The 26286-nt window shown below is 39.5% G+C and overlaps 1 protein-coding gene across 11 annotated transcripts in view; it reads left to right on the top strand.

Moving 5' to 3' along the window:
- KIAA0586 (KIAA0586 ortholog) overlaps positions 1-26286 on the top strand; it is a 137851-nt gene that overhangs the window by 83253 nt on the left and 28312 nt on the right. For 8 of the 11 annotated variants that reach the window (XM_043548790.1, XM_037901173.2, XM_043548793.1 and 5 more), the window contains 6 exons: positions 6179-6417; positions 7411-7487; positions 9992-10126; positions 14777-14948; positions 18267-18409; positions 19961-20048. In XM_043548790.1, the coding sequence (XP_043404725.1) occupies positions 6179-6417; positions 7411-7487; positions 9992-10126; positions 14777-14948; positions 18267-18409; positions 19961-20048 (854 nt within the window). The remainder of the gene's footprint in view (positions 1-6178; positions 6418-7410; positions 7488-9991; positions 10127-14776; positions 14949-18266; positions 18410-19960; positions 20049-26286) is intronic. The other 3 variants (XM_043548791.1, XM_043548792.1, XM_037901175.2) reach the window with 1 other exon arrangement.

Raw genomic sequence — 26286 nt, 5'->3', positions numbered from 1 at the left:
TATCCTATCCCTGCCCTCCAGCATATCTACCACTCCTCCTAGTTTAGTATCATCCGCAAATTTGCTGAGAGTGCAATCCACACCATCCTCCAGATCATTTATGAAGATATTGAACAAAACCGGCCCCAGGACCGACCCCTGGGGCACTCCACTTGACACCGGCTGCCAACTAGACATGGAGCCATTGATCACTACCCGTTGAGCCCAACAATCTAGCCAACTTTCTACCCACCTTATAGTGCATTCATCCAGCCCATACTTCTTTAACTTGCTGACAAGAATACTGTGGGAGACCGTGTCAAAAGCTTTGCTAAAGTCAAGAAACAATACATCCACTGCTTTCCCTTCATCCACAGAACCAGTAATCTCATCATAGAAGGTGATTAGATTAGTCAGGCATGACCTTCCCTTGGTGAATCCATGCTGACTGTTCCTGATCACTTTCCTCTCATGTAAGTGCTTCAGGATTGATTCTTTGAGGACCTGCTCCATGATTTTTCCGGGGACTGAGGTGAGGCTGACTGGCCTGTAGTTCCCAGGATCCTCCTTCTTCCCTTTTTTAAAGATTGGCACTACATTAGCCTTTTTCCAGTCATCTGGGACTTCCCCCGTTCGCCACGAGTTTTCAAAGATAATGGCCAATGGCTCTGCAATCACAGCCGCCAATTCCTTTAGCACTCTCGGATGCAACTCGTCCGGCCCCATGGACTTGTGCACGTCCAGCTTTTCTAAATAGTCCCGAACCACCTCTTTCTCCACAGAGGGCTGGCCATCTACTCCCCATGCTGTGATGCCCAGCCCAAGGGAGCTGACCTTGTTAGTGAAAACAGAGGCAAAAAAAGCATTGAGTACATTAGCTTTTTCCACATCCTCTGTCACTAGGTTGCCTCCCTCATTCAGTAAGGGGCCCACACTTTCCTTGGCTTTCTTCTTGTTGCCAACATACCTGAAGAAACCCTTCTTGTTACTCTTGACATCTCTTGCTAGCTGCCGCTCCAGGTGCGATTTGGCCCTCCTGATTTCACTCCTACATGCCCGAGCAATATTTTTATACTCTTCCCTGGTCATATGTCCAACCTTCCACTTCTTGTAAGCTTCTTTTTTATGTTTAAGATCCGCTAGGATTTCACCATTAAGCCAAGCTGGTCGCCTGCCATATTTACTATTCTTTTGACACATCGGGATGGTTTGTCCCTGTAACCTCAACAGGGATTCCTTGAAATACAGCCAGCTCTCCTGGACTCCTTTCCCCTTCATGTTAGTCCCCCAGGGGATCCTACCCATCCGTTCCCTGAGGGAGTCAAAGTCTGCTTTCCTGAAGTCCAGGGTCCGTATCCTGCTGCTTACCTTTCTTCCCTGTGTCAGGATCCTGAACTCAACCAACTCATGGTCACTGCCTCCCAAATTCCCGTCCACTTTTGCTTCCCCCACTAATTCTTCCTGGTTTGTGAGCAGCAGGTCAAGAAAAGCTCCCCCCCAGTTGGCTCTTCTAGCACTTGCACCAGGAAACTGTCCCCTACGCTTTCCAAAAACTTCCTGGATTGTCTATGCACCGCTGTATTGCTCTCCCAGCAGATATCAGGAAAATTAGTCACCCATGAGAACCAGGGCGTGTGATCTAGTACCTTCTGCGAGTTGCCGGAAGAAAGCCTCATCCACTTGGTCTGGTGGTCTATAGCAGACTCCCACCACTGCATCACTCTTGTTGCTCACACTTCTAAACTTAATCCAGAGACACTCAGGTTTTTCTGCAGTTTCGTACTGGAGCTCTGAGCAGTCATACTGCTCCCTTACATACAGTGCTACTCCCCCACCTTTTCTGCCCTGCCTGTCCTTCCTGAACAGTTTATAACCATCCATGACAGTACTCCAGTCATGTGAGTTATCCCACCAAGTCTCTGTTGTTCCAATCACGTCATAATTCCTTGACATCACCAGGACCTCCAGTTCTCCCTGTTTGTTTCCAAGGCTTTGTGCATTTGTATATAAGCACTTGAGATAACCTGCTGATCGCCCCTCATTCTCAGTATGAGGCAGGAGCCCTCCCCTCACAGACGTTCCTGCCTGTGCTTCCTCCCGGTATCCCGCTTTCCCACTTACCTCAGGGCTTAGGTCTCCTTTCCCCGGTGAACCTAGTTTAAAGCCCTCCTCACTAGGTTAGCCAGCCTGCTCGCAAAGATGCTCTTCCCTCTCTTTGTAAGGTGGAGCCCGTCTCTGCCCAGCACTCCTCCTTCATGGAACACCATCCCATGGTCAAAGAATCCAAAGCCTTTTCTCCGACACCACCTGCGTAGCCATTCGTTGACTTCCACGATTCGACGGTCCCTACCCAGGCCTTTTCCTTCCACGGGGAGGATGGACGAGAACACCACTTGCACCTCAAACTCCTTTATCCTTCTTCCCAGAGCCACGTAGTCCGCTCAAGGTCATTCTTGGCAGTATCATTGGTGCCCACGTGGAGAAGCAGGAAGGGGTAGCGATCCTAGGGCTTGATGAGTCTTGGCAGTCTCTCCGTCACATCGCGAATCTTAGCCCCTGGCAAGCAGCAGACTTCTCGGTTTTCCCGGTCAGGGTGGCAGATAGATGACTCAGTCCCCCGGAGGAGAGAGTCCCCGACCACCACCACCCGCCTCCTTCTCTTGGGAGTGGTGGTCGTGGAACCCCCAACCTCAGGACAGTGCATCTCATGCCTTCCAACCAGCGGAGTCTCCTTCTGCTTTCTCCCCCCAGACGTATCATCTGGTCCACTCTCCGCAATGGTACCTGTGGAGAGAACATGAAAGCGGTTAGTTACCTGTGTCCGCATTGCTTGTTGTTTGTAATCGTATTTGACAAGATACTTAGCAAGCCAGTTCTTATCACAACTGCTAGTAACAGATTTTGCTCTGTTGAAGTGCATTTTTGTTATCATCGTTTTAGCAAATGGGGAACTATTTTTGCAGCTGTCTTAATGGAAGTAACTTCTTTATGACAGGTTTCAGAGTAACAGCCGTGTTAGTCTGTATTCGCAAAAAGAAAAGGAGTACTTGTGGCACCTTAGAGACTAACCAATTTATTTGAGCATAAGCTATTGTGAGCTACAGCTCACTTCATCGGATGCATACTGTGGAAAGTACAGACGATCTTTTTATACACGCAAACCATGAAAAAATGGGTGTTTACCACTACAAAAGGTTTTCTCTCCCCCCCACCCCACTCTCCTGCTGGTAATAGATTATCTAAAGTGATCACTCTCCTTACAATGTGTATGATAATCAAGGTGGGCCATTTCCAGCACAAATCCAGGGTTTAACAAGAACGTCTGGGGGGGCGGGGGCGGGGTAGGAAAAAACAAGGGGAAATAGGTTACCTTGCATAATGACTTAGCCACTCCCAGTCTCTATTCAAGCCTAAGTTAATAGTATCCAATTTGCAAATGAATTCCAATTCAACAGTCTCTCGCTGGAGTCTGGTTTTGAAGTTTTTCTGTTGTAATATTGCAACTTTCATGTCAGTAATCGCGTGACCAGAGAGATTGAAGTGTTCTCCGACTGGTTTATGAATGTTATAATTCTTGACATCTGATTTGTGTCCTTTATTCTTTTACGTAGAGACTGTCCAGTTTGACCAATGTACATGGCAGAGGGGCATTGCTGACACGTGATGGCATATATCACATTGGTGGATGTGCAGGTGAACAAGCCTCTGATAGTGTGGCTGATGTGATTAGGCCCTGTGATGGTGTCCCCTGAATAGATATGTGGGCACAGTTGGCAACGGGCTTTGTTGCAAGGATAGGTTCCTGGGTTAGTGGTTCTGTTGTGTGGTATGTGGTTGCTGGTGAGTATTTGCTTCAGGTTGGGGGGCTGTCTGTAGGCAAGGACTGGCCTGTCTCCCAAGATTTGTGAGAGTGTTGGGTCATCCTTCAGGATAGGTTGTAGATCCTTGATAATGCGTTGGAGAGGTTTTAGTTGGGGCTGAAGGTGATGGCTAGTGGCGTTCTGTTATTTTCTTTGTTAGGCCTGTCCTGTAGTAGGTGACTTCTGGGAACTCTTCTGGCTCTATCAATCTGTTTCTTCACTTCCGCAGGTGGGTATTGTAAGAACGCTTGATAGAGATCTTGTAGGTGTTTGTCTCTGTCTGAGGGGTTGGAGCAAATGCGATTGTATCATAGAGCTTGGCTGTAGACAATGGATCGTGTGGTGTGGTCAGGGTGAAAGCTGGAGGCATGTAGGTAGGAATAGTGGTCAATAGGTTTCCGGTATAGGGTGGTGGTTATGTGACCATCGTTTATTAGCACTGCAGTGTCCAGGAAGTGGATCTCTTGTGCGGACTGGACCAGGCTGAGGTTGATGGTGGGATGGAAATTGTTGAAATCATGGTGGAATTCCTCAAGTGCTTCTTTTCCATGGGTCCAGATGATGAAGATGTCATCAATATAGCGCAAGTACAGTAGGGACGTTAGGGGATGAGAGCTGAGGAAGCGTTGTTCTAAGTCAGCCATAAAAATGTTGGCATACTGTGGGGCCATGCGAGTACCCATAGCAGTGCTGCTGATTTGAAGGTATACATTGTCCCCAAATGTAAAATAGTTATGGGTAAGGACAAAGTCACAAAGTTCAGCCACCAGGTTAGCCGTGACATTATCGGGGATAGTGTTCTTGACGGGTTATAGTCCATCTTTCTGTGGAATGTTGGTGTAGAAGGCTTCTACATCCATAGTGGCCAGGATGGTGTTATCAGGAAGATCACCGATGGATTGTAGTTTCCTCAGGAAGTCAGTGGTGTCTCAAAGGTAGCTGGGAGTGCTGGTAGTGTAGGGCCTGAGGAGGGAGTTTACATAGCCAGACAATCCTGATGTCAGGGTGCCAATGCCTGAAATGATGGGGCGCCCAGGATTTCCAGGTTTATGGATCTTGGGTAGTAGATAGAATATCCCAGGTCAGGGTTCCAGGGGTGTGTCTGTGCGGATTTGATCTTGTGCTTTTTCAGGGAGTTTCTTGAGCAAATGCTGTAGTTTCTTTTGGTAACCCGCAGTGGGATCAGAGCGTAATGGCTTGTAGAAAATGGTGTTGGAGAGCTGCCGAGCAGCCTCTTGTTCATATTCCGACCTATTCATGATGACAACAGCACCTCCTTTGTCAGCCTTTTTGATTATGATGTCAGAGTTGTTTCTGAGGCTGTGGATGGCATTGTGTTCTGCACGGCTGAGGTTGTGGGGCAAATGGTGCTGCTTTTCCACAATTTCAGCCTGTGCACGTCGGCGGAAGCACTCTATGTAGAAGTCCAGTCTGCTGTCTTGACCTTCAGGAGGAGTCCACCTAGAATCCTTCCTTTTGTAGTGTTGGTAGGGAGGTCTCTGTGGATTAGTATGTTGTTCAGAGGTGAGTTGGAAATATTCCTTGAGTCGGAGACGTCGAAAATAGGATTCTAGGTCACCACAGAACTGTATCATGTTCGTGGGGGTGGAGGGGCAGAAGGAGAGGCCCCGAGATAGGACAGCTGCTTCTGCTTGGCTAAGAGTATAGTTGGATAGGTTAACAATATTGCTGGGTGGGTTGAGGTAACCATTGCTGTGGCCCCTTGTGGCATGTAGTAGTTTAGAAAGTTTAGTGTGGCCCACCTTGATTATCATACACATTGTAAGGAGAGTTATCACTTTAGATAAGCTATTACCAACAGGAGAGTGGGTTTGTGGGGGAGGTGGGGAGAAAACCTGGATTTGTGCTGGAAATGGCCCAACTTGATTATCATACACATTGTAAGGAGAGTGATCACTTTAGATAATCTATTACCAGCAGGAGAGTGCGGTGCGGGGGAGAGAAAACCTTTTGTAGTGGTAAACACCCATTTTTTCATGGTTTGTGTGTATAAAAAGATCTTCTGTACTTTCCACAGTATGCATCCGATGAAGTGAGCTGTAGCTCACGAAAGCTTATGCTCAAATAAATTGGTTAGTCTCTAAAGTGCCACAAGTACTCCTTTTCTTTATGACAAAACACAATAAGGAAATTTTTAGTTAGATAATTAGAGCTCATTGTTAAGGTTATTTTTAAGTTTTTATTCAGATCAGTCCATGAAATACTGTGTTCCTTCTTTTAATAAAAGCTTTGTAAATTAGAATTTCTTTACAGTGTTGAGTTTAAGATATAGTGCAGTGTATTTTGGTGCATTAACAATATATTTTCTTACATTTTAGTGTAATGTCTGTGGCTAAAGATGAAGAACCGGAGATGTTGATTTTACCTTCTCCTGAACCAATTAGACCCTTTGAGTCACTTCCTTGTGAACCAAGGGTTCCATCTCCTGTGCATACTCCCAGTTCTGGCCCATCAACACATGAAAGCAGCCTAACTGTCACGGAAACAGAAACTGCAGACAAGCCTATCTCAGAAGGCGAGGTCTTATTTAGCTATGGACAGTTGGTGGCTGCAAGAGGTAATTTAACTTCCAAGAATCTGTTTAGTTTAGGGTTGGTTTTAACATGTTTTTCTTTGCTGTTCATGTGAGAGTTACTCTCACAACTTAATAGAAGAGCATTCAATTTCATGTTTTTTCTGGTAAGCCTACAGTGAGAGTGTACTGTGTCTGTACTCCTTAACTTCCTGTTCAAGTTTCTGGTCACATGTAAGATACTTCATCATTTTTTCTCATCTCAGAATGAAATACATGTTTGCTTATGAATTGTAAATAAATGAAAGAAAATAATTAAACTAAATAACTTAATCTTACTGACATAAGAACTTGTTTAGTTTATTCCAGGGGGTCTCTGAAGAAAATTTTTGGTGGCCTCAGAGTATGGCCACAACTCTTGCTGGTGGCCGCTCTGGCAATTTTTCCTAAAATACTTAATTAACGTAAGGAAAAACAAATAAATATGTGCATTTACATGTCCAAATCATTGTAATTTATTTATGTAGGGTTTTATTGCAGAATCAATCATAAAAATAATGTACAGTTGTCTCTATTTTTTAACCGAACCTAAACAGAATAGAAACAAATGATGTGCTTTGTGTGTTGTCTTTTTAAGATTTGCTAGCTAGTAAGTCTGTTTCTGTGAAAAGTGATAATTGTATGTTTGTTAACACGGCTTTGCCCCCTTAATCACTGCCCAGGAGGCTCTGGCAGCACAAAAAGCCCCTAGTGGCTGCATGGCTGCATTTTTTTAAATGCTGGATTTTTCTGTCTTGCGTAAGTATCGGGAACAAATTGTAATGAAGGCACATTTTTTACATTTCCAAAGTGTCAGAATGTTTTTGTTGTTGACTAAAAATCTGTCCTTATGAGAGAGAGACCTTTGATAGATAGAAATTTGTAACTTTATTAAAGCATTGTGCTGCAAACAAGAAAAAATATGGCATTAACTTGCTGTCATAAAAATGGATATTTTCTGCTTGTAACTTTAAAAAACCCCACAATTTTTATTTTCAGCGTTAGCAGAAGGAGGACTGTCTCTTCCAAACCTCAGTGAAAGTTTAACTAGCACGCTACATGATGCAAATGAAATGGTAAGGAAATAGTTCAGTAGGAAATTGAATTTAGCATAGTACCTTAGCTGGAGAAGTTTATTAGATAAGATGTTCTCTAATAAATTTATCCACTTATTTAAACTTCATGTACACAAAGAAATGGACTGATGAGCTATAAAATATTGAAGAGCATTCAGATGTCCAAAGAGAAAATATACAGTTCATACAAATTAATTTATAAGGCAGTCACACATGAGTAGCACCCACTATAGTTTAGAGAGTCCTTTATAAGAGATCTCTTTTCCTACTATCTTGCTTGGAAAATTGTCATAGTTGGCTTAAAAGTGGAATCATTCAAACATTTAATCTAATCTGTAATACACGCTTAACACTCAAACAGCTTATATGAAATACAATATTATTTACCCAAATTTCATTTTTCCCCACTTAAACGATGTATTAAGCAAAATGGCAGAGCATTATTATTCCCCATGTCACATGATACTTCTCATGGCATGTAACTTACTGAAATTAAAAATAGTGTTTCTTTTTGCGAATACAGACTAACACGGCTGTTACTCTGAAACCTAAAAATAGTTTATATTACTCACTTTTGACTCTAGTTAAAATATTTATTTAAAAGGAGTTTTGTACTTAAAGAATGGAAGACTTTGCCTTTATCTTTTCTGAGTAGAAACATGGTTTAGAAGTGAATTTTCTGGCACAATTCCTATTTCTGTTACAGGTCACACCTAATAATTTATTGCACTCTTCTTTTAAAAAAAAAAAAAAGAAAGAAAGAAAGAAAGAAAAAAGAGCAAAGCATGTTTTTTGATACATCTGAGCACAAGTCCCAGAAGCATTTAGAAAACAGTGACTTTTGGGGATCTGTCTGCATGTACTGTCACTCTGATCTCAATTCCTTTCTTTAGCCTCACTTCTGTGCTCCATATTTTTAATCTGTTCATATGTATTATATAGTTTGTAATTGGTTGGGAGGGCGGGGTGGAAAGGGCTCGTGTGTGTGTGAGAGAGAGAGAGAATCTAATTGTTCAATCTGATAGTGAAGTCCAGGTACAATTTTTCACACTTGTGATTGAAGTCTTCCCATCCTGGACCACTTGCCTGACTAATGGAAAAAGGTTAAAGCCATTATGATAGACCACTAAAGCTGTTCGAAATCTTCCTTGTGAGCTAAATGTTCATATCCGTAAGGGAAGATGTACACAGCCCTTGTGGCCACTGTTCTTTGTATATTTCTAGGATTTGCATCACCAAGTGGTGCACTCCCAAGACTGGTTCTGCAGAGGCAGTTTTCAGGTCCTTTTATTTATTTATTTATTTATTTATTTATTTACTTGTTTATGTTGAGCACATGTTCCAGTAAAAAGTTTTACACACTCATACCTCACATCTCTGAAACTAGAAACTTCAAAGTTGTTTTGTGCTATGACTTAAGTCTCTTTCAGGCATAAAAAGCAAATCAAGTTTGAAGAAAATCTGTCTAGTAGACCTCAAGTTGTGAACATCCAAAGGCTGCATTTCACTGCGTCTGTATTTTAGGGGGTTGAGACCTCTTAAAGCTAAACTGTCTAGAGCATTGGGTGCATGCTAAACTGCTCAGGTTTTGAGGCACCTTTTAATTTCTTTTAGGCTTAAATTCTTACGTGTATTAGTGAAGTTTTAAGATGCTTTAGCTGACCCCTGCCTCAGCTAAACCCCTTTGGCTGCCCCTTGCCTTAGTCCATTGGCTTGTAAGTTCTCCAAGCCAAAAAGCTGACCATTTTTTAAACAAATTTGCTGAAAATTCTATTACCCATGTCTACTCTGCTCTGCTGGGAATGAAGAGTTTGTATGGAGACAGTCGTCCTCTTAAGCTTGGGTGAACAAAAACAAACAAACAAAAAATAGAAATATTTTCATGTCAGTGTTCAGCCACATGAAATTACTGAAGATTAATGATTCAGGAATCTAAACATATCTTTTTGCATTCTTAGCCTTTTGGCTAAGAACAAATGTAGTCAAATATTTGGATGCTAGTATCTAAACTGTATTGTCAAATTTATTAATCCTGTTTGGGTTATTACTGACTAAGTTCTCTATGTATTTTAAACCAACATTTGTACTTTTGGATAATTTAAGCACTATACCCAGATATACAGACACTCTTTTCTTAACCTATGTATTATATAATTTTAACATTAGCCTTAATAATAATTTCAATACCAGATTCTGCATCTGGGCTATATTATGCATTTGCTGGGGGAATAGGACTTTACGGTCTAATAGTTCTTTTCTGTCTCAGACTGTTAAGGTCCTGTGTATCAAAACTCTTAATATATTGATTGTGCCCTTCTTTTACTAAAGAGAGGAAACTGTGCTGCCAGTCTCCCTGTTATGAACCATTTGTACTTTTTTTTTACAAACATTTTTAATATTGGTAACTGTAGTAAAAGATGGAGATGCTTTATAAAAATAATGTACAGTTAACTCTACACTAAGGATGATCTGATTACTAAAAAGTTTTTTTTATTTTGTTTTAGGATTACGATCCTCCCAGTGAAGGACAGGTCATGAGAAGACCCCATAGGGGATACCACAGAGATCCAGTTCTCTCTCTTTTTGCTAAACTAAATCAGGCACCGGTTGCTTTACAAGAAGTAATTTACCACTCTGAGGTATCTTATTTCCTTTTCATTGCTATTGGGAGTTAAAGCAAAGATACTGGGCATTCTGAAACGATATTTTTTGATACAAAGAAGGTAAAAAATCTGAAGTTTCTTTTGCTTATGGAAAAACAAAAAGTTGTATCCAACCTCTTGCCCCTAGAAGGAAATTCTTCTGTAGAGAATGCTGATTCTTTTGCTGGGTCTACTCCAGGCTTCTAAGTACTTAAAATTCTCTTCTATTTATAAACAAAAAGAAAAGGAGTACTTGTGGCACCTTAGAGACTAACCAGTTTATTTGAGCATAAGCTTTCGTGAGCTACAGCTCACTTCAAGCTTATGCTCAAATAAATTGGTTAGTCTCTAAGTGCCACAAGTACTCCTTTTCTTTTTGCGAATACAGACTAACACGGCTGTTACTCTGAAACCTATTTATAAACAACATTTTTGCTGTACGTAACATCATATGTATCAGTCTCCACTACGTGAACATTTAGAAGTATTCCAACAATGTCTGGCCATGCTTTATCTGGCCATTTTGAAAGGGCAAGAAGTTTATGGCAGTCACAACCAGATGGATGGTTTGGAGGAGATCTAGGGAATAGATGGTGACAAAAGATTTCATGCACTTAATTAAGTCTCACTTTCTTTTGTGCTGACCAGAAGAACAACAACAAAAATTCTGTTTACCTAAAGGCTATTTGAAAAACGTACTTATCAGCCTATATTAAAAGAGTTTAGACCAGTAATATTTCTGTAATGCAGTTAGGTATTTTCAATTCAAAAGTCTGCAGCCAGTTGACAGCTTTGTGTAAGTAAAAAGATGAATGAACTGATTGCACAGTCCTGGCTGGGCCTAGAAGGATATTCAGACAGAGAGAACTTGGGAGGACACTGCCGCATAACTCATGGAATACCTATATTTAGGTCAATTTCTTGCTTTTTGTGACTTTCCTGGAACATATCCCATTTCTTCCTTTTGTCTTGCTTAGCCTGAACTGTCCCTAATCTTTATTTTGTTTGCTTAATGAGATTAGAAGATGAACTATTTGAAGAGCTTTCTGTAGTATTAACTCTCACTCCAGCTGTAATCTTAGTGACACTTTCTTGTCAGCATTGGCAATTACAAATGGAGCTCTAATTGCTTTTCTTTGTCTGTCCCATACTCTGTCCTTAGCCTATTCACACAATGTTCTAACAAATGCCTTTACAGATTCTAGAGTAGCAGCCGTGTTAGTCTGTATCTGCAAAATGAAAAGGAGGACTTGTGACCTTAGAGACTAACCAATTTATTTGAGCATAAGCTTTCGTGAGCTGCAGCTCACTTCATCGGATGCATGTGTCCAGATGCATCCGATGAAGTGAGCTGTAGCTCACGAGAGCTTATGCTCAAATAAATTTCTTAGTCTTTAAGGTGCCACAAGTCCTCCTTTTCTTTTTGCAGATTCTGGCAATGCTAGCGCAAGCATACCTTCTTGCATATGAGATTGCCTCTAGAAGCAAAATACACATCACACTGCTTTAGCACAGGATCATAATTATTTTCCTGGTCCTTCATACACACAAATCTCATGAATACATTGCTTGTTTCCCATTGAATGGAGGAGAGTTAACTGGTTTCATTATCCAGCTTGACTGAAACTTGGAACCTGGAGAAACATTCAGGCCATATCAAAGTCTCACTGAAGATGAACTTTTTAGTTTGGCATAGTGCAACAGCACAGGCTTGCCACCTTTTAAGTACTGCAGATGTCACATTTGTTGACAACTCTTGATGGTTATATCACAGAGATGAGCATGATAAATAATATAGCAGGACACAGATTATCCAGAAGTTCTTGGAATGTATTGGTGACAATGTTTTAGTTCAGAAGGTGGAGAAAGCTACTAGGGGAGAGGCTGGACCAAATTTGATTTTGACAAATAGGGAGGAACTGGTTGAGAATTTGAAAGTGGAAGGCACCTTAGGTGAAAGTGATCATGAAATGGTAATAGCTCACCTTAGCTGATGACTCTCGTTACAGTGTGTATGGTAACACCCATTGTTTCATGTTCTCTGTGTATATAAGATCTCCCCACTATATTTTCCACTGCATGCATCCGATGAAGTGAGCTGTAGCTCACGAAAGCTTATGCTCAAATAAATTTGTTTGTCTCTAAGGTGCCACAAGTACTCCTGTTCTTTTTATGAAATGGTAGAGTTCATGATTCTAAGGAATGATAGGATGGAAAACAGCACAGTAAAGATAATGGATTTCAAGAAGGCATACTTTAATAAAACACAGGGAATTAGTAGGTAATATCCCAGGAGAAGCAAGTCTAAGGGGGAAAACAGTTCAAGAGAGTTGGCAGTTTTTCAAAGAGACATTATTAAGGGCAAAAGAACAAACTACCCCACTGCATAGGAAAGATAGGAAGTATAGCAAGAGACCACCCTAGCTTTACCCGGAGATCTTCAATGATCTGAAACTCAAAAAAGAGTCCTACAAAAAGTGGAAACTAGGTCAAATTACAAAGGAAGAATATAAACAAACAACACAAGTATGTAGAGACAAAACTAGAAAAGCCAAGGCACAAAACAAGATTAAACTAGCTAGAGACATAAACGATACATAGAACAAGAATACACTCTTCAAATACACTGGGAGCAAGAGGAAGACCAAGGACAAGGTAGGCCCATTACTAAATGTGGGGGAGGGATGAACAATAACAGAAAATGTGAAAATGGCAGAAGTGTTAAATGACTTTTTTGTTTGTTTTCACCAAAAATGTTAGTAGCAATTGGACATCTAACATAGTGAATGCCAATGAAAATGAGGTCAGATCAGAGGCTAAAATAGGGAAAGAACAAGTTAAAAATTACTTAGCCAAATTAGATGTCTTCAAGTCACCAGGGCCTGTTGAAATACATTCTAGAATACTCAAGGAGCTGACTGAGGAAATATCTGAGCCATTAGTGATTATCTTTGAAAAGTCATGGAAGATGGGAGAGATTCCAGAGGATTGGAAAAGGACAAATATAGTACCCCTCTATAAAAAGGGGAATAAAGACAGCTTCGGGGAATTACAGACCAGTCAGCTTAACTTCAGTACTTGGAAAGATAAATGGAACAAATAATTAAGCAATCAATTTGCAAACGCCTAAAAGATAACAGGTGACAAGTAACAGTCAGCATGGATATGCCAAGAACAAATTGTGTCAAACCAGCCTAATAGCTTTCTTTGACATGGTAACAAGCCTTGTGGATGGGGGGAACCTGTAGATGTGGTATATCTTGACTTTAGTAACTCTTTTGATATGGTCTCACATGACCTTCTCATAAACAAATTAAGGAAATGGAGGTACTATAAGGTTGGTGCATAACTGATTGGAAAACCATTCCCAGAGAGTACTTATCAGTGATTCAAAATCAAGCTGGAAGGGCATATCGAGTAGTCCCACAGGGATCGGTCCTGGGTCCAGTTTTATTCAGTATCTTCATCAATGATGTAGATAGTGGCATAGAGAGTACACTTGTAAAGTTTGTGGATGTGCTTTGGAGGATAGGATTAAAATTCAAAATGATCTGGACAAACTGGAGAAATGGTCTGAAAAAAATAGGATGAAATTCAATAAGGACAAATGCAAAGAGTTCCTTCCTAAGTGGAGTAATCAGCTGCACACATTCAGAATGGGAAATGACTGCCTAGGAAGGAGTACAGCGGAAAGGGATCTGGGGGTCATAGCGGCCCACAAGCTAAATATCAGTCAACAGTGTAACACTGTTGCAAAAAAAGCGAACATCATTTTGGGATGTATTGCAGGAGTGTTGTAAGTAAGACACAAGAAGTAATTCTTCCGCTTTACTGATTAGGCCTCAGCTGGAGTATTGTGTCTAGTTCTGGGCACCACTTTTCAGGAACGATGTGGACAAATTAGAGAGAGTCCAGAGAAGAGTAACAAAAATGATTAAAGGTCTAGAAAACATGACCATTGAGGGAAGATTGAAACAATTGGGTTGTTTTAGGCTGGAGAAGAGAAGACTGGGTGGGAACATAACAGTTTTCAAGAACATAAAAGGTTGTTACAAGGAGAAGGGAGAAAAATTGTCTTTATTTATTCTCCTTAAGCTCCGAGGATAGTACAAGAAGCAACAGGCTTCAGTTGCAGCAAGGGAGGTTTAGGTTGAATGTTAAGAAAAATTTCCTGTCAGGGTGGTTAAGCACTGGAATAAATTGCTCAGGGAGGTTGTGGAATCTCCATCATTGGAGATTTTTTAAGAGCAGGTTAGACAAACACCTGTGAGGATGGTCTGGATAATACTAGTCCTGGCATGAGTGCAGGGGACTGGACTAGATGACCTCTTGAGGTCCCTTCCAGTTCTATGCTTCTAGTAACTTTTTGAAGATTCTGTTCTTTAAAACAATACATCTCAGCTCCTCTGGCAAACCAACAACAAAGGAAATAATCTCTCCATTGCTCGATACAGTCCAATGGTAAAGGTAGGTCTTACATTCCACCCTGTGGTCATGTGTGTCTTTCAGGTTGCGGTCTCCTTTATACAGCACTAGTAGTATAAAGCTATGTACATGTATGTTAAAGAATATTATATTTAAATGGTATTACATAGTTTGAAAGATATCTGTTGTGATTCACTGAATGTGTTACTCTGTTTTCTCTAGGACTCTGATAATAGTGTTGGAGAACTTAGTGAAGGCCAAAGACCTAGACTGACAAGAGCAGCAGAAAGTATTCTAATGGGACGTTCAGTTTATACAGACCAGGCTGCTGGCCTGGTTACTGAACAGAGACCCCACCATGTACCATCACCAGGAGAGTGTGACAGGGTTACAGGTATAAGCTAGAACATGATCTTTCCTCTGTTATCTACTGGAGACCATGATGGGATGGAAAATGTATCAGAATGTAGTGTGGACAAACTGGAACTGTGTTGAGCACATTTTTGGTACCTGGTGTTGAACACCACCTAGTACGATGAAGGGTCTTGCATACTTTCTCTGCTAGGTGTTGAAAACTGCCCTTTCCCATATTAGTGGTTAAAACATTTTCAAACCTATTGAAGGGGAGAGGGTTCTTGACATTTGTTGCCAATAGTTGGTGATTTTCTAGTGAAGCTACACTTGCTGTTTCCCCCACATCTCCTACTGGGAGAAAATAAGCTCATGTCCTCCTCTCTGAAACCTTTCATAGGAGGAGGGGTTAGATGGAGGGAAGTTAGTGATCTAGTAGTTCCTTATGAATTGTTATAGGTCTGTTTTCCATTTATGCTGGCAGTGGCCTTAACTGATTCCATTAGGCTTCCAGTTCTTCCAGCTCCAGTAACTAAAAACCAAAGCACCTCTCTTTACTTCAGTCTGGATTGTGTCTTTCTCAGCTTCGCTGGGTGGAGTTTGAATGCTTTGGCATGTCTAAAGCAGCATCTTCAATCTTGTTGGTAACATGTGGCATTCACTAAAGGATTATACAGTATTAAATAGAATAGTGCCAAATAGCCCTTTACTTTACACAAAACCTAGCTGTCATGTGTCTTCTGTTCTTTAAGGGTGAATTTAGTTACCATAAATGCTAGATTAACAAACAGTCCTTGAAGCTAACGTCCTTAAAACAGGTATAGTACTGACAGTGCAAGCTTTTACATGCTGCTTGCCCCCTCTCTCTTTCTGATACTTGTGTGGCCCCCATCACCATAGTACCTGATCACCTTGCAGTCTTGCAGATGTATTGTATCCGCAAACATTCCTGTGAGATAGCACTGTTCTGCCATTCCCATATGTTTTGCAGATGTGGTGCTGAGGATCAGAGACCAGTTGGCTTGTCCAAGGTCATGCAGGAAGTGTGGCAGAGCTGGGAATTGAGCTCAAGTCTCTGTAGTCCCAAACCAGCACCCTAGCCACTAGCCCATCCTTCTGCATCTCCTTCTACTTAAGCTTGCATAGGTTTAACTAAAGGTGCATTTTATTAAACGGATTTAAACTGGGGCAAGTTTGCGCATAGACATTCCTATTTCAGTCAAGTCTGGTTTATTTTGGTTTGGCTTAAAACCAGATTAGGCTAAACTGACAAACAATTCTGAAACCAAAATAAGAGTGTCTACACAAAAACTTGCACGGATTCAGCTAAATCAGTGGTTATACTAGTGCAAGCTTGGGTGTAGACAAGACCAGTAACTCTAGAGATGAGAAGGTAATTCAGTTTACATGTTGATTTAAATTTTGACACCTCCAATGAGACTGTCAGGAGAGGAGCAACCGTTGCCTTTTGGGATAGTGACTTTGTATTGTGGACATTTGTCCAGTAGGAAATGGACAGAGATGCCAACTCAATTCACACATTTCATGTAATCACTATCAGCTAAGAGCTTTTGGTCACTGGTGACTTGGAACAGATTTGAATTGATGTTTTCTAGGATAAACTGATCCCTTAAGGCAGCCATTTTGTTGTCTGTCTCTGAATCCCTTCTATTTCTGCTATGTCATTTTTGATTAAAGTGGATACCATTCCAGATGGGGATGTACTATTGTTTTAGATGATATTTCCAGTATTATTTTTACATCCCTTTCTTTAATACATTGTAACTTTCTGTTTGCATTTTGACAGCCACTGAACATTGAGCAAAGCTATTCAGAGAGCATTTCTAAGAAAACAACCTTGTAGGAAAGCTGGGGCCTACTTCTGACTTAAACAGTATTTTAGTACTAAGGAGGAACAAAAGATCTTGTTTCCTAATAGCTTTGGCAGTTCAACCAAAGACAGCACAGAAACTGTTCAATTTAAAATAATCTCTTCCAGGAAAAAATGAAACTATTGATAATCACCTTTGAATTGTTACCACTTTTCAGCTAATTCCTCAGTATACCTAATGTGTTGTGTGAGTGGATCCATCCATTAGTCTGTCAACAGCTAGGGTTAAGTGCCATTTTTCTTGCAATCTCAGTGCCTATGGTGTAGTCTACAAGAGTTATATTTAACAGTAAAACTAAATAACCATTACATCACCTGGCTATAAAGGGTCAAAAATTTCCAGGCATAACTCTACATGTTCATATTGAAAGACGTGAATTGTCAATCATATCCTCTTACAATAGGTATTCAACTTGTACATCAAAATGAGTCACTTGCTTGTTGTTGATATATCTGAAATAAATATATCTTCAGTCTTGTGACCTGATTTTATTTGTATAATAAAACTTGATGTCTGTTCCAAGAGTTTAGAAATTATAGTGTTGCCTACATGACTCACCATAATATAATTAAAGGTCTATCAGCATTTCCATTATATATCTCTGTATTCAGTGCTTAAGAATTTGGCTATAAAAATTAGCCACAGGCTGAAATATGTCATACAAAATCTCAGCACAAGCATAATATTTTACACTAATTAGGTTTCAGACTAATGTTTTAGTTTTGGTGAGATAACTGTGGTCTACAAAGTTAGTTCATGAACTGTAAGCATACTTTTCATGAAGATGTTTCATGTACATACAGGCTGTACAACTGCGATAGACTGTATGGATTATATAGCAAATTACTTTTTTTTTTCAATTACTGTTCTTAGGTTTCTGTTCATTCACAGTAAAAATGAAACACTTTAATGAAGAAGCCTTTCCAATCTCTCTTTCCATTAAGAGGAATAAAGCTCATTAAGTACATAGTGACATGATGAACTGTAGCCACTCAGGAGCCATCATTAAGGTCTACCCATGTTAGAAATCTACAGATCATAAAACTGTTTCCCTCACTTCCATTGAGATTTTTTCTTTCTCCTTTCAGCAGGGAATATTAAAAGGATATTGTTAAATAGCTTCTGCCTAAAATGTTAACAGCTTTAAAATTATTTTACACGGATGGAAAGCCTGGGGGGTTCTAAATGCCAGTTAAAAAAACCTCACACTGAACAACTTAAAAAAACCCTTACTACCCACAACAGTGTACAGAGAGCAGTGATTTTGGTACATACACAAAGAAATGGCTTGTTAATCTGAGTTCTGTTGAAAACATGAGTGAGTAGAGAGAATCATTCACTTCATTATGGAATGTCCCATTGATCACCCTAGATACAAACACGGGGTAGTTGGGAGACTGTGGCTCTAATTTGCATTTACCAGGGATTCTTTTTCCCCATTAATGTTTGTATATGTTTTATAATCTCAGCAGAACTTCTTGGAGATGCTGCAGATGTTAGTCATGGTCCAATGAGCATGGCTGAATTGGAGTCTCAGCCACTCTTAAACCCTGCTCCTCAAACAGCACAAGCAAATGACAGACTAACATCTCTATCAGAAGATCTTCCAAAGGTAAAATATGCATAGCTTTTGTGCATTGCTTGTAAATGGTTAGGAACTCTGTTGCCATTCAAAGCAGCTAGATAAAAAGAGCACGTGCAGGAGGAATATTTACCTGTTAAATTGATGTGGCAGGCAAAGGTACAGTGCAGGAGACTCTTTTAGACCACAGGTCAGCCAACGAGACCTCATCCTCCTGCAGTGATATGTTGGCCCACCCTATGCTAAACCTGTGGTAGCCTAGCACTCAGATAAGGTGATGGATACCTAAGATAGGTAGATAGTATCTTAGAGCTTGTACTAATTAGTTGGCTCTAGTAAGTGTTTCTTCTCTGGGCTGATCAGTCACTGCAAATGGGTTTCTCAAGGGACAGGGACTAACTTTGAATATTGTACGACACTGAGCACTTAGCAAAGAATACCTGTGGGGGTCCACCTGAAGTGGATGTCTTAGCTCTAAGCAATAAAGCAGGGATTTTACAAGAACCAGTTACTCCTTACCTTTCCTTCTTGTAGCCTTGGGGGCAAGATATCACTACTGCTTTTCCTCCGTGTCCTCTGGAGAGACTCTCTGCTGACTAAAGTGTATGAGTCTGAGCTACAGCCAAAATCCAGGAAATTCTATTTTTATTTTTAAAAGTTATAGTGCAGTAGCATCCAAAGGCCCCAAGCAGAATTGGGCCCCAAATACATATGGAGACATGGCCCCCGGAAGTCTCAGTGAATGCTTTTATTAAACTGTTACATGAACAGTGTAATTGATAAACTGGATTTAGCATTTTACTCAGATAATCCTTAAACTCTGTATGTCTTCATGTCTCTCTACAATCTACTTCCCCCTTTTCTCTGCATTTCTTATGGACAGTCTATCTAACAGGGTGGCTCTGTGCCACAGTCCCTGTCCCTGCCCCAAAGAACTTACAATAGACAAACAACATATGAAGGGCATTGGTAGAGGTGATGTAACTTTGTATATACATTGCATTTTTTGTTATAAGAGTGAACTATCCTGATCTGTCTGTCCTTCAGCCTAGCCATTAACTGATTTATGTAAGTGTTATGGCAGAGATGGGCCTTGAGGAGGATTCCAGGAAGTGGTCTTAAAGACTACTTCACTCTATACAGGGCTTTCAATTTAGGGGAAGCAGCTGAATTTTTTTCTCCAAGACCCTTCAATTCCTGTAAACAGGAGAAAGAGGAAGTTCTTGGTTGCAGAGGAATGAGATAAGGGAGCCCCTGACAAGTTGTTGCTGTCATATCCTTTGATTAAAAATTGAGGGCTCCCATGTCTTTGGCTGTAAATGGTGCCTGCTCATCTCTACTGACTACATGGGAATCACATCAGAGAATAGCTTGCCATGCTGTTTGTTGTCAAAGAAAATAAATGGTTACAAAAGGCAAATTAGGGTTGAATTCTTTTAAAATTGAAATGGAGACCAAGAACGTATGAATCTTTTAACAGTTCTGAGCGCTAAGTAAATGGTTCTTAAAACTGCATTTGTTTTTACTGTATTTAAGAAAAAAACCGAGAATTATAACATGATTTTAATAACTGATATACAGAAGCAGAGCCAAAAGGTTGTGCAGGTTGAACCAGTAAGATCCCGAGTCATTCATGTGAGAAATAAATCTGAAGTAACACAGCAGCAAGGTAAATCCATGTCTTTAAGCATCTATTCTGATATTAAAGTACAAGCACTGAAATCTACCACTCTGTTTTGCTCTTCATACACTTTTACTGTAAATTTCTATATTTGATACCTATTTTTATCACAACTGAGTCCAAACAGTATCCAGGTGTCTATATACCTATATAGGTGTGTGCGTAAACGGTACTGATCCAGTTTGGATGAGCAAGGTATTGTTGGAATCACTTAGTTCTATAGATTAACAATCAGAACTCTTTGGATCAAATATTTTTTTCTTACTTTAATGTTTCTTAGCCAATCGCTTTACAATATACAAATGATTTTAGTTTACTGAACTGTGTTAGTCCCAGTCTCCACCAAAAATGTTGTTGTTATAGCAGCAGAGCATATGCTGTTCCTCAAGAGAGGATGAAGCAAAGTTAAGGTCAGGGGAAGATGAGAACAGAGCAGTACCAGTTATGCCTGTTCTGAGATAGGGTGCTAGCTAGTATATAATATAGAATGATTCTTTCCCAATATAAAGTGCTATATCATCTGCGGATAAATGTGCTATATAAGAGATCATTTTGATTATGATTGATAAAAGTATTATGTAGAGTGTATTTCAGATATACTATGGGTCAACTTGATATTTAGCTAACATGATCTGGGCAGTTTATTGCTATATTTTTACTGAGATAAATAATTAAATGTGTTTTATAACTGGATTAGACATAAAAATAAGGCAAAACCAAAACTTAAATGCAAACACTTTTGTACGTGCAAGTTTTAAGGGCTCACAGTTAAATTTGGCATTCATGTTGATTTTTTTAAATTTAACTTCGCTGTAGCAATGTTAATTAAGACACGTAGCAATTATAATAATAATGGTAAGAATAGTGATTGAAAATATTCTTATGTGCAATATGTCTGAAGTTAACGTAGCTGTAGGTACCTTAATTTCTGCATTCGTTATTTTTAAAATTTTAACTGAAATCTCAACATTGTATTAACAAATACCTTTGCATTTAATATTTACAAATGTGTAATCAAGTTATGCAACTTACTAAGCTATTTGCCTCAATAATTTATTTACAGAAGTTTGAAACTGCTTCTGTAAATCATCCTCTTTGAAGAGCCCTATGCCTACAATTAATCTCATCATACTCGTTGGGGGTTAAATCCATAACAGTGGGCTTAAAAAAATAGTGATGAATGATCTAAAACACTGCTACTGTGCATACATGATAGGAAAGCTCATCAAATCGGTGTGTTTTGTGCTTTTGAGAAATGTGCTGTGCATGTGAGCATTCTGTCCTAAGTGTACATTTAGCAAAGTATGCATTGGAGGTTTAAGCACACATTCGACCTTAAAGCTGCTAAATAGGGACTTTTTTAGCCCTTTCCATTTAAAAAATGCAGGAAAACTAAAGGAGTAAAACCCATTTTGAATCTAGAGAGGAAGGTACAGCTAGTGTATTTTTCCTAAATTTTCACAAAACTCAAAATGTCTTAAGGATTTTGCTCACACTTAAAAAAAAAAAAAAAAAATCACATTTTGACCAGAGAAAAAAAAACCCACCTTTTGACCAAATGGAAAGTCTCTATGTGAGAGTCTCAGAATGTGAATTTTGCAGTAAGTTATGGATGAGCACATAAAAATGGAGGAGGGGAGTTGTGTGGCATCCTTTCTTCTCCAAGCTCCTCCCTGCAACCACAGACATCTGTTCTTTCTGCTCTCATGTCCCCAAATCAGACAACAGGCCCATTGCTCCTCTAGCAGTGGTAGGAGTCTCTTCAATTTGAGTCCTTAGGTGACGAAGCAGAAGGAAGGGACACTTCTGTTAACACACACACTGTGTCATGGTGTTTTTTTGTATTTCTGCTTCTGCTCCAAATATTAGTGAAGTAGCATCCTCAGCCCTTGCTTTCCCCCAGGAAGTTGATGAAGGCTGGAAACGGGAAATACAATTTTTAAAGTCCTAATTTTTTCTTTTAAAATTCAAAATAAAATATTTTGCTCTGTGAAATCTTTTTTATATATGTGTGTGTGTGTGTGTGTGTATATGTGTGTGTGTGTATGTATATATATATATAGTTGGACAGAACAAAGGGCATGCCCCCGCACCAAGTATATCTGTGTTCCTGTATGTACGTTTGACCACAAGATGGCAGAAGTCAGTTTTCTTTAGGAAGAAAAAAAGTTATTCACCAGTATAATTTAAATATTATTCTGTGTATGCATATTTAATAATCCAATAAAAATCAAAAGGGGTTACAAACTTAAACTGTTTGTCACCTTAAAGCCGAAGCTTTGTCAAGATCAGCTTTATCGTACCGAACCATCGTATTCAATGCAGAAGTTATGTACAAAGGATCCAAATTGGCGCGAATCTTTGGAAAGGGGAAATGAAGACTTGGAAAGCTATAAACATATATGGGTTTAAATAAATACAGCATTTAAAAACCAAGCACAGCTGCTACTTTATAGGTGAACACATCCTGCTTATTAAATGTCAGTGTTAAGTGAATGCCTTTGCCAGAATTAGGAGGAACAATGATTTTTTGCATAAACATGTAGGAACATTGCAGTTGCAGTTATTTTTGTATACCTTCTAGGAAGAGTGGGTGAGTTTTTAGCAGAACTCAGGAAAATCATAGCCCTGAAGTAGCTGAGGTTGGCTGGGGAGAAGAAAAAAACAGTTGGGACTTAAATTTGTTCATGAAAAGCTTTTTGTTTTATTTAATAGACAGACACATGAGAGATTTGATTCTTCTTTGGATTTTTATAATGTATTTCTAATAGAGCCTTCTTTTGTTTAAGAATCTTTTGCAGTCCACATGGAGCATGTGTTTTCTTTAGCTAGAGAAACTATGTAAAAATTGATAGGTTTCTTCTAATGAAAGTTGAAGTTCAGTAGGGCTATTACAAAGCTACAAAGTCAAGTCTGAAAGAATAATGCCGCCTGGAAGTTATAGCTGAAAATAAAACTTGAATGTATCATTAATTTGAAATATGTATGTTCTCTAGACATTATGGAGACAGTGGTTGAAAAAATACACACGCTTTATATATATCCGTTAATCTTCTATCATTATCTACAGATGTTTCCATAAATGTAATATGTTAATATGTATTTTCACAAGCCACAACAATTACTTCCAGAATATAAGAATATTTAAGACTTCCTTTAACAGAACCCTGAATTCTTAAATTGAATTAAATCCAGGAACAGGTGTCATGCTTGGATGTAATTATTTTAATCTTTATCACTTATAGCTGAAGAACAAGAATTAGATGCATCAGCATTTTAAACATTTTCTATAGCAGAAGTTCTCAAAATGTGTCCCACAAAACGCATTTTGGTGGTCGGTGGAGGACTTTTCGCATGATGGTAACTCCTCCTCCTCCCTATTTCCACTAGTAAATTGTATTCATCACTGTAAATACATGGAAAAATAATATTGGGAAAGTATGTAATTGCTGTGATTGCCACATGGATGTTATGCACTTTTAAATGGGAATAGGTGGTCTGTGCAGTGGTGAAGGGGAGGACAAGTGGCCCTCAAGACAGTCTATGATTTGCTTACGTAACCCCTGTTCCACAATGAGTATGGGATCTTTCTTTCCTCAGGCTTGAATTTCATATTATTTCACAAAATTTATTTCTGTATTGACTTTGATGAATGTAACTTAGTTTTGTTACTTTACTGTCATCTCTTCATTAGCCAGAAATTCCTCTGGGTTAGTTTTTCCAAGAACTACTGTGGTATGTGGCAAATCCCTAACATAAATTAGTAGGAAGGGAGATTAGGATAAAGGCTAGAATTATTCCTTTTTTATTTTCCTTGGATCTGGAACTGCTTTGGTCAAACTCTGTACAACTATTTCTCTGAAAGTTTAGATTTTCTTTTAATGTCCTGCTCTTTCTTTTTTGGGCTGGATTTCACTGGAGACTTTCACTAAAGAGTTCTGTAGTCACCCTGAAAAATAGTCCAATGAAGCAGGACAGGGTTGTTCTTTCATGCTGTAGAAGTAAGACTAAGAAAACTTTTATTTCTACCTGACAACATGAGCTATCAGAATAGTTCAATAACCCACACCACATTTTCAGTTTCTGGTTCTCTGGTGGCTATTTGCTGAGACACAACACTGGAAGTTGAAGTCATGACATTGACTAGCTATAATTAAGGCAGTTTGTAGCCAAATTTATTTTGAGTAGAACTTCACATAATTTTTCTTGTTATCCCTGCTCCACTCTGTTTTATTTAAGTTCTTATACTGTGCCCATCACAGTGATATCAGGATGCTGATCAGCAATATACAGCTAATATTTCTCCAACTTGTGATCTCCTTCACAGATCACATATTATGGTAGAGATTTTAAATGTACATAAGTCAGGAAACACAAAGCTGATTCCCAAAGCAACTATAATAAAACTCTGCCCCTTTGCCCACAGGTAGTCATTTGTTTAACATTAGGTGGTGTAAAAGCATAAAAGTTACTATGTGGTTGAGTTACGGTTGCTTTGGGAACAATAACTTTGAATTTCCTGACTTTTGTACATTTAAAATGTCAGTCAGAGCGTGGCATTAACATTGTTTTATTCCATTCAGTTGCTTGGCTTACTTTTCAGGCATGAGAATAACTTGTGCTCCCTCACATGTTAATTTGAATGTGGAATAACTGAAATACACACTGATATGTATTCTGCTGATAGGAAGTAGGAGGAAAAGGATGAGCAGCAATGACTGCAGTGGGCAGGTAAGGCCTTGTAGGTCCCTCCTTTGGGCCCCAGCTTGGGAAAGATGCTCCCACCAATTGTCATCCCCCTCCCACAGGAGATTAAGCAGCAGGCACTGCCAGTGACTGCAAGGAGCATGTGAGGTCATTTGGGTTCCCATCCTAGGGAGTCCCACTACCTTCAGACACTTCCATGTGGGCAGATAGCCCTTGTGTGACACCTTGTATAATAATTTTGATGTTTTAGGAAATCTGAGTATTTTTAAAAATGAATTCCAAGTCATCCAATGTTGAATTTTTTTTAAAAAAAAAAAACCCGCTTATTCAAATGCAAAGGAAGCATCTGAAAAAATATGAGCAATAGAAGAACATGCAACCCTGCATTCCCCTAACTGCACATGTTTTGATTGTTCAAAATCAGCCAAAAATTGACCAAACTTTCCAAAAATTGTCCCTGCTGAAAAAACAAGCATAAAGAACTGTCAGCTCAGGGTGATATTCTTAGAAAACGTAAAAGTGCTTTAAAACAGTATAGGTCCTCTCAGGGCCAGTGTCCTCTCAACCATAACTGATATGTTGTTAGCACAACACTTAGTGTTCATACTGCTGCCCCAAGAACCTCAGAAATAATTTTAATATCTACGGGACAAACTGGAAGTGTCTTTAAAAGGGGTCGGAGAAGGAGCTTTTGTAACATCACGGTATCTCACATCATAAACTACAGTGCAATGATATTGAAAAGGCTTTTTCTTAAAATACTGGGGTGAGTGTTATGGATGATTCCTGGCATTCTGCAAGCCATTGCTATGGGAGCTGGGACAAATAAATCATTAATACTGACAGCAACCCCTCACAACCTCTTTCCCATACTTCCTGGGCATGTATTTTTCTGGCATGTATTTTCAAACAGTATGGGGCTGTGCATGTATCTCTTTTATTTTTTCCCTAGTAAGGTAGGTTTTTCATTTAAAGTAACTTCAGGTAGCACATTTCTATGCCCTTTTGGTTGACCCTTCATTTACCAAATTTCTTAAGGATTAGATAGTTCTCACAACAGCCCTGCTTCATTTCTTATACTCAGAGACTTCTCTGCCTCAGTCTGTTTTCCTGGTATTTTTTTCTTAAGCCCTATGTATCCAGAAAAGAGACTCCAGTACAAACATAGATTATTGGGATGGTTAAAGAATGCACAGCTGCAATCTGAGAACACTTATTTTGGACAGTCTTCCACTTTTGTTGTAGTTTATGTCCCTAAATGTGCATGGGTCAGGGAACTTCCAAGCAGGATTCTAATTAAGTGAATAGTTGTCTACATCTCACTGCACTTACGTGCTTTGATATATTTAGTTGGAAGGTTCTGGATAAGAACAAAGTAGTATTATTGCTCCCTCTGGCACTCCTTGTCCTACCAGGCACTGTGCACATGAGGCAACAGAGCAAGCAAATCCCTGTCCCTAGTAACTTGGAGCAAGTTCCAAATGTGTAATTAAGGTTACCAGACATACTCATAAGACAA

This window comes from Chelonia mydas, chromosome 6 (genome assembly GCF_015237465.2).
Source record: "Chelonia mydas isolate rCheMyd1 chromosome 6, rCheMyd1.pri.v2, whole genome shotgun sequence".
In the NCBI taxonomy this organism is placed as follows: domain Eukaryota; kingdom Metazoa; phylum Chordata; order Testudines; family Cheloniidae; genus Chelonia; species Chelonia mydas.
The sequence above is the reverse complement of the archived record's forward strand: the minus strand, read 5'-3'. Positions and strand labels throughout refer to the sequence as shown.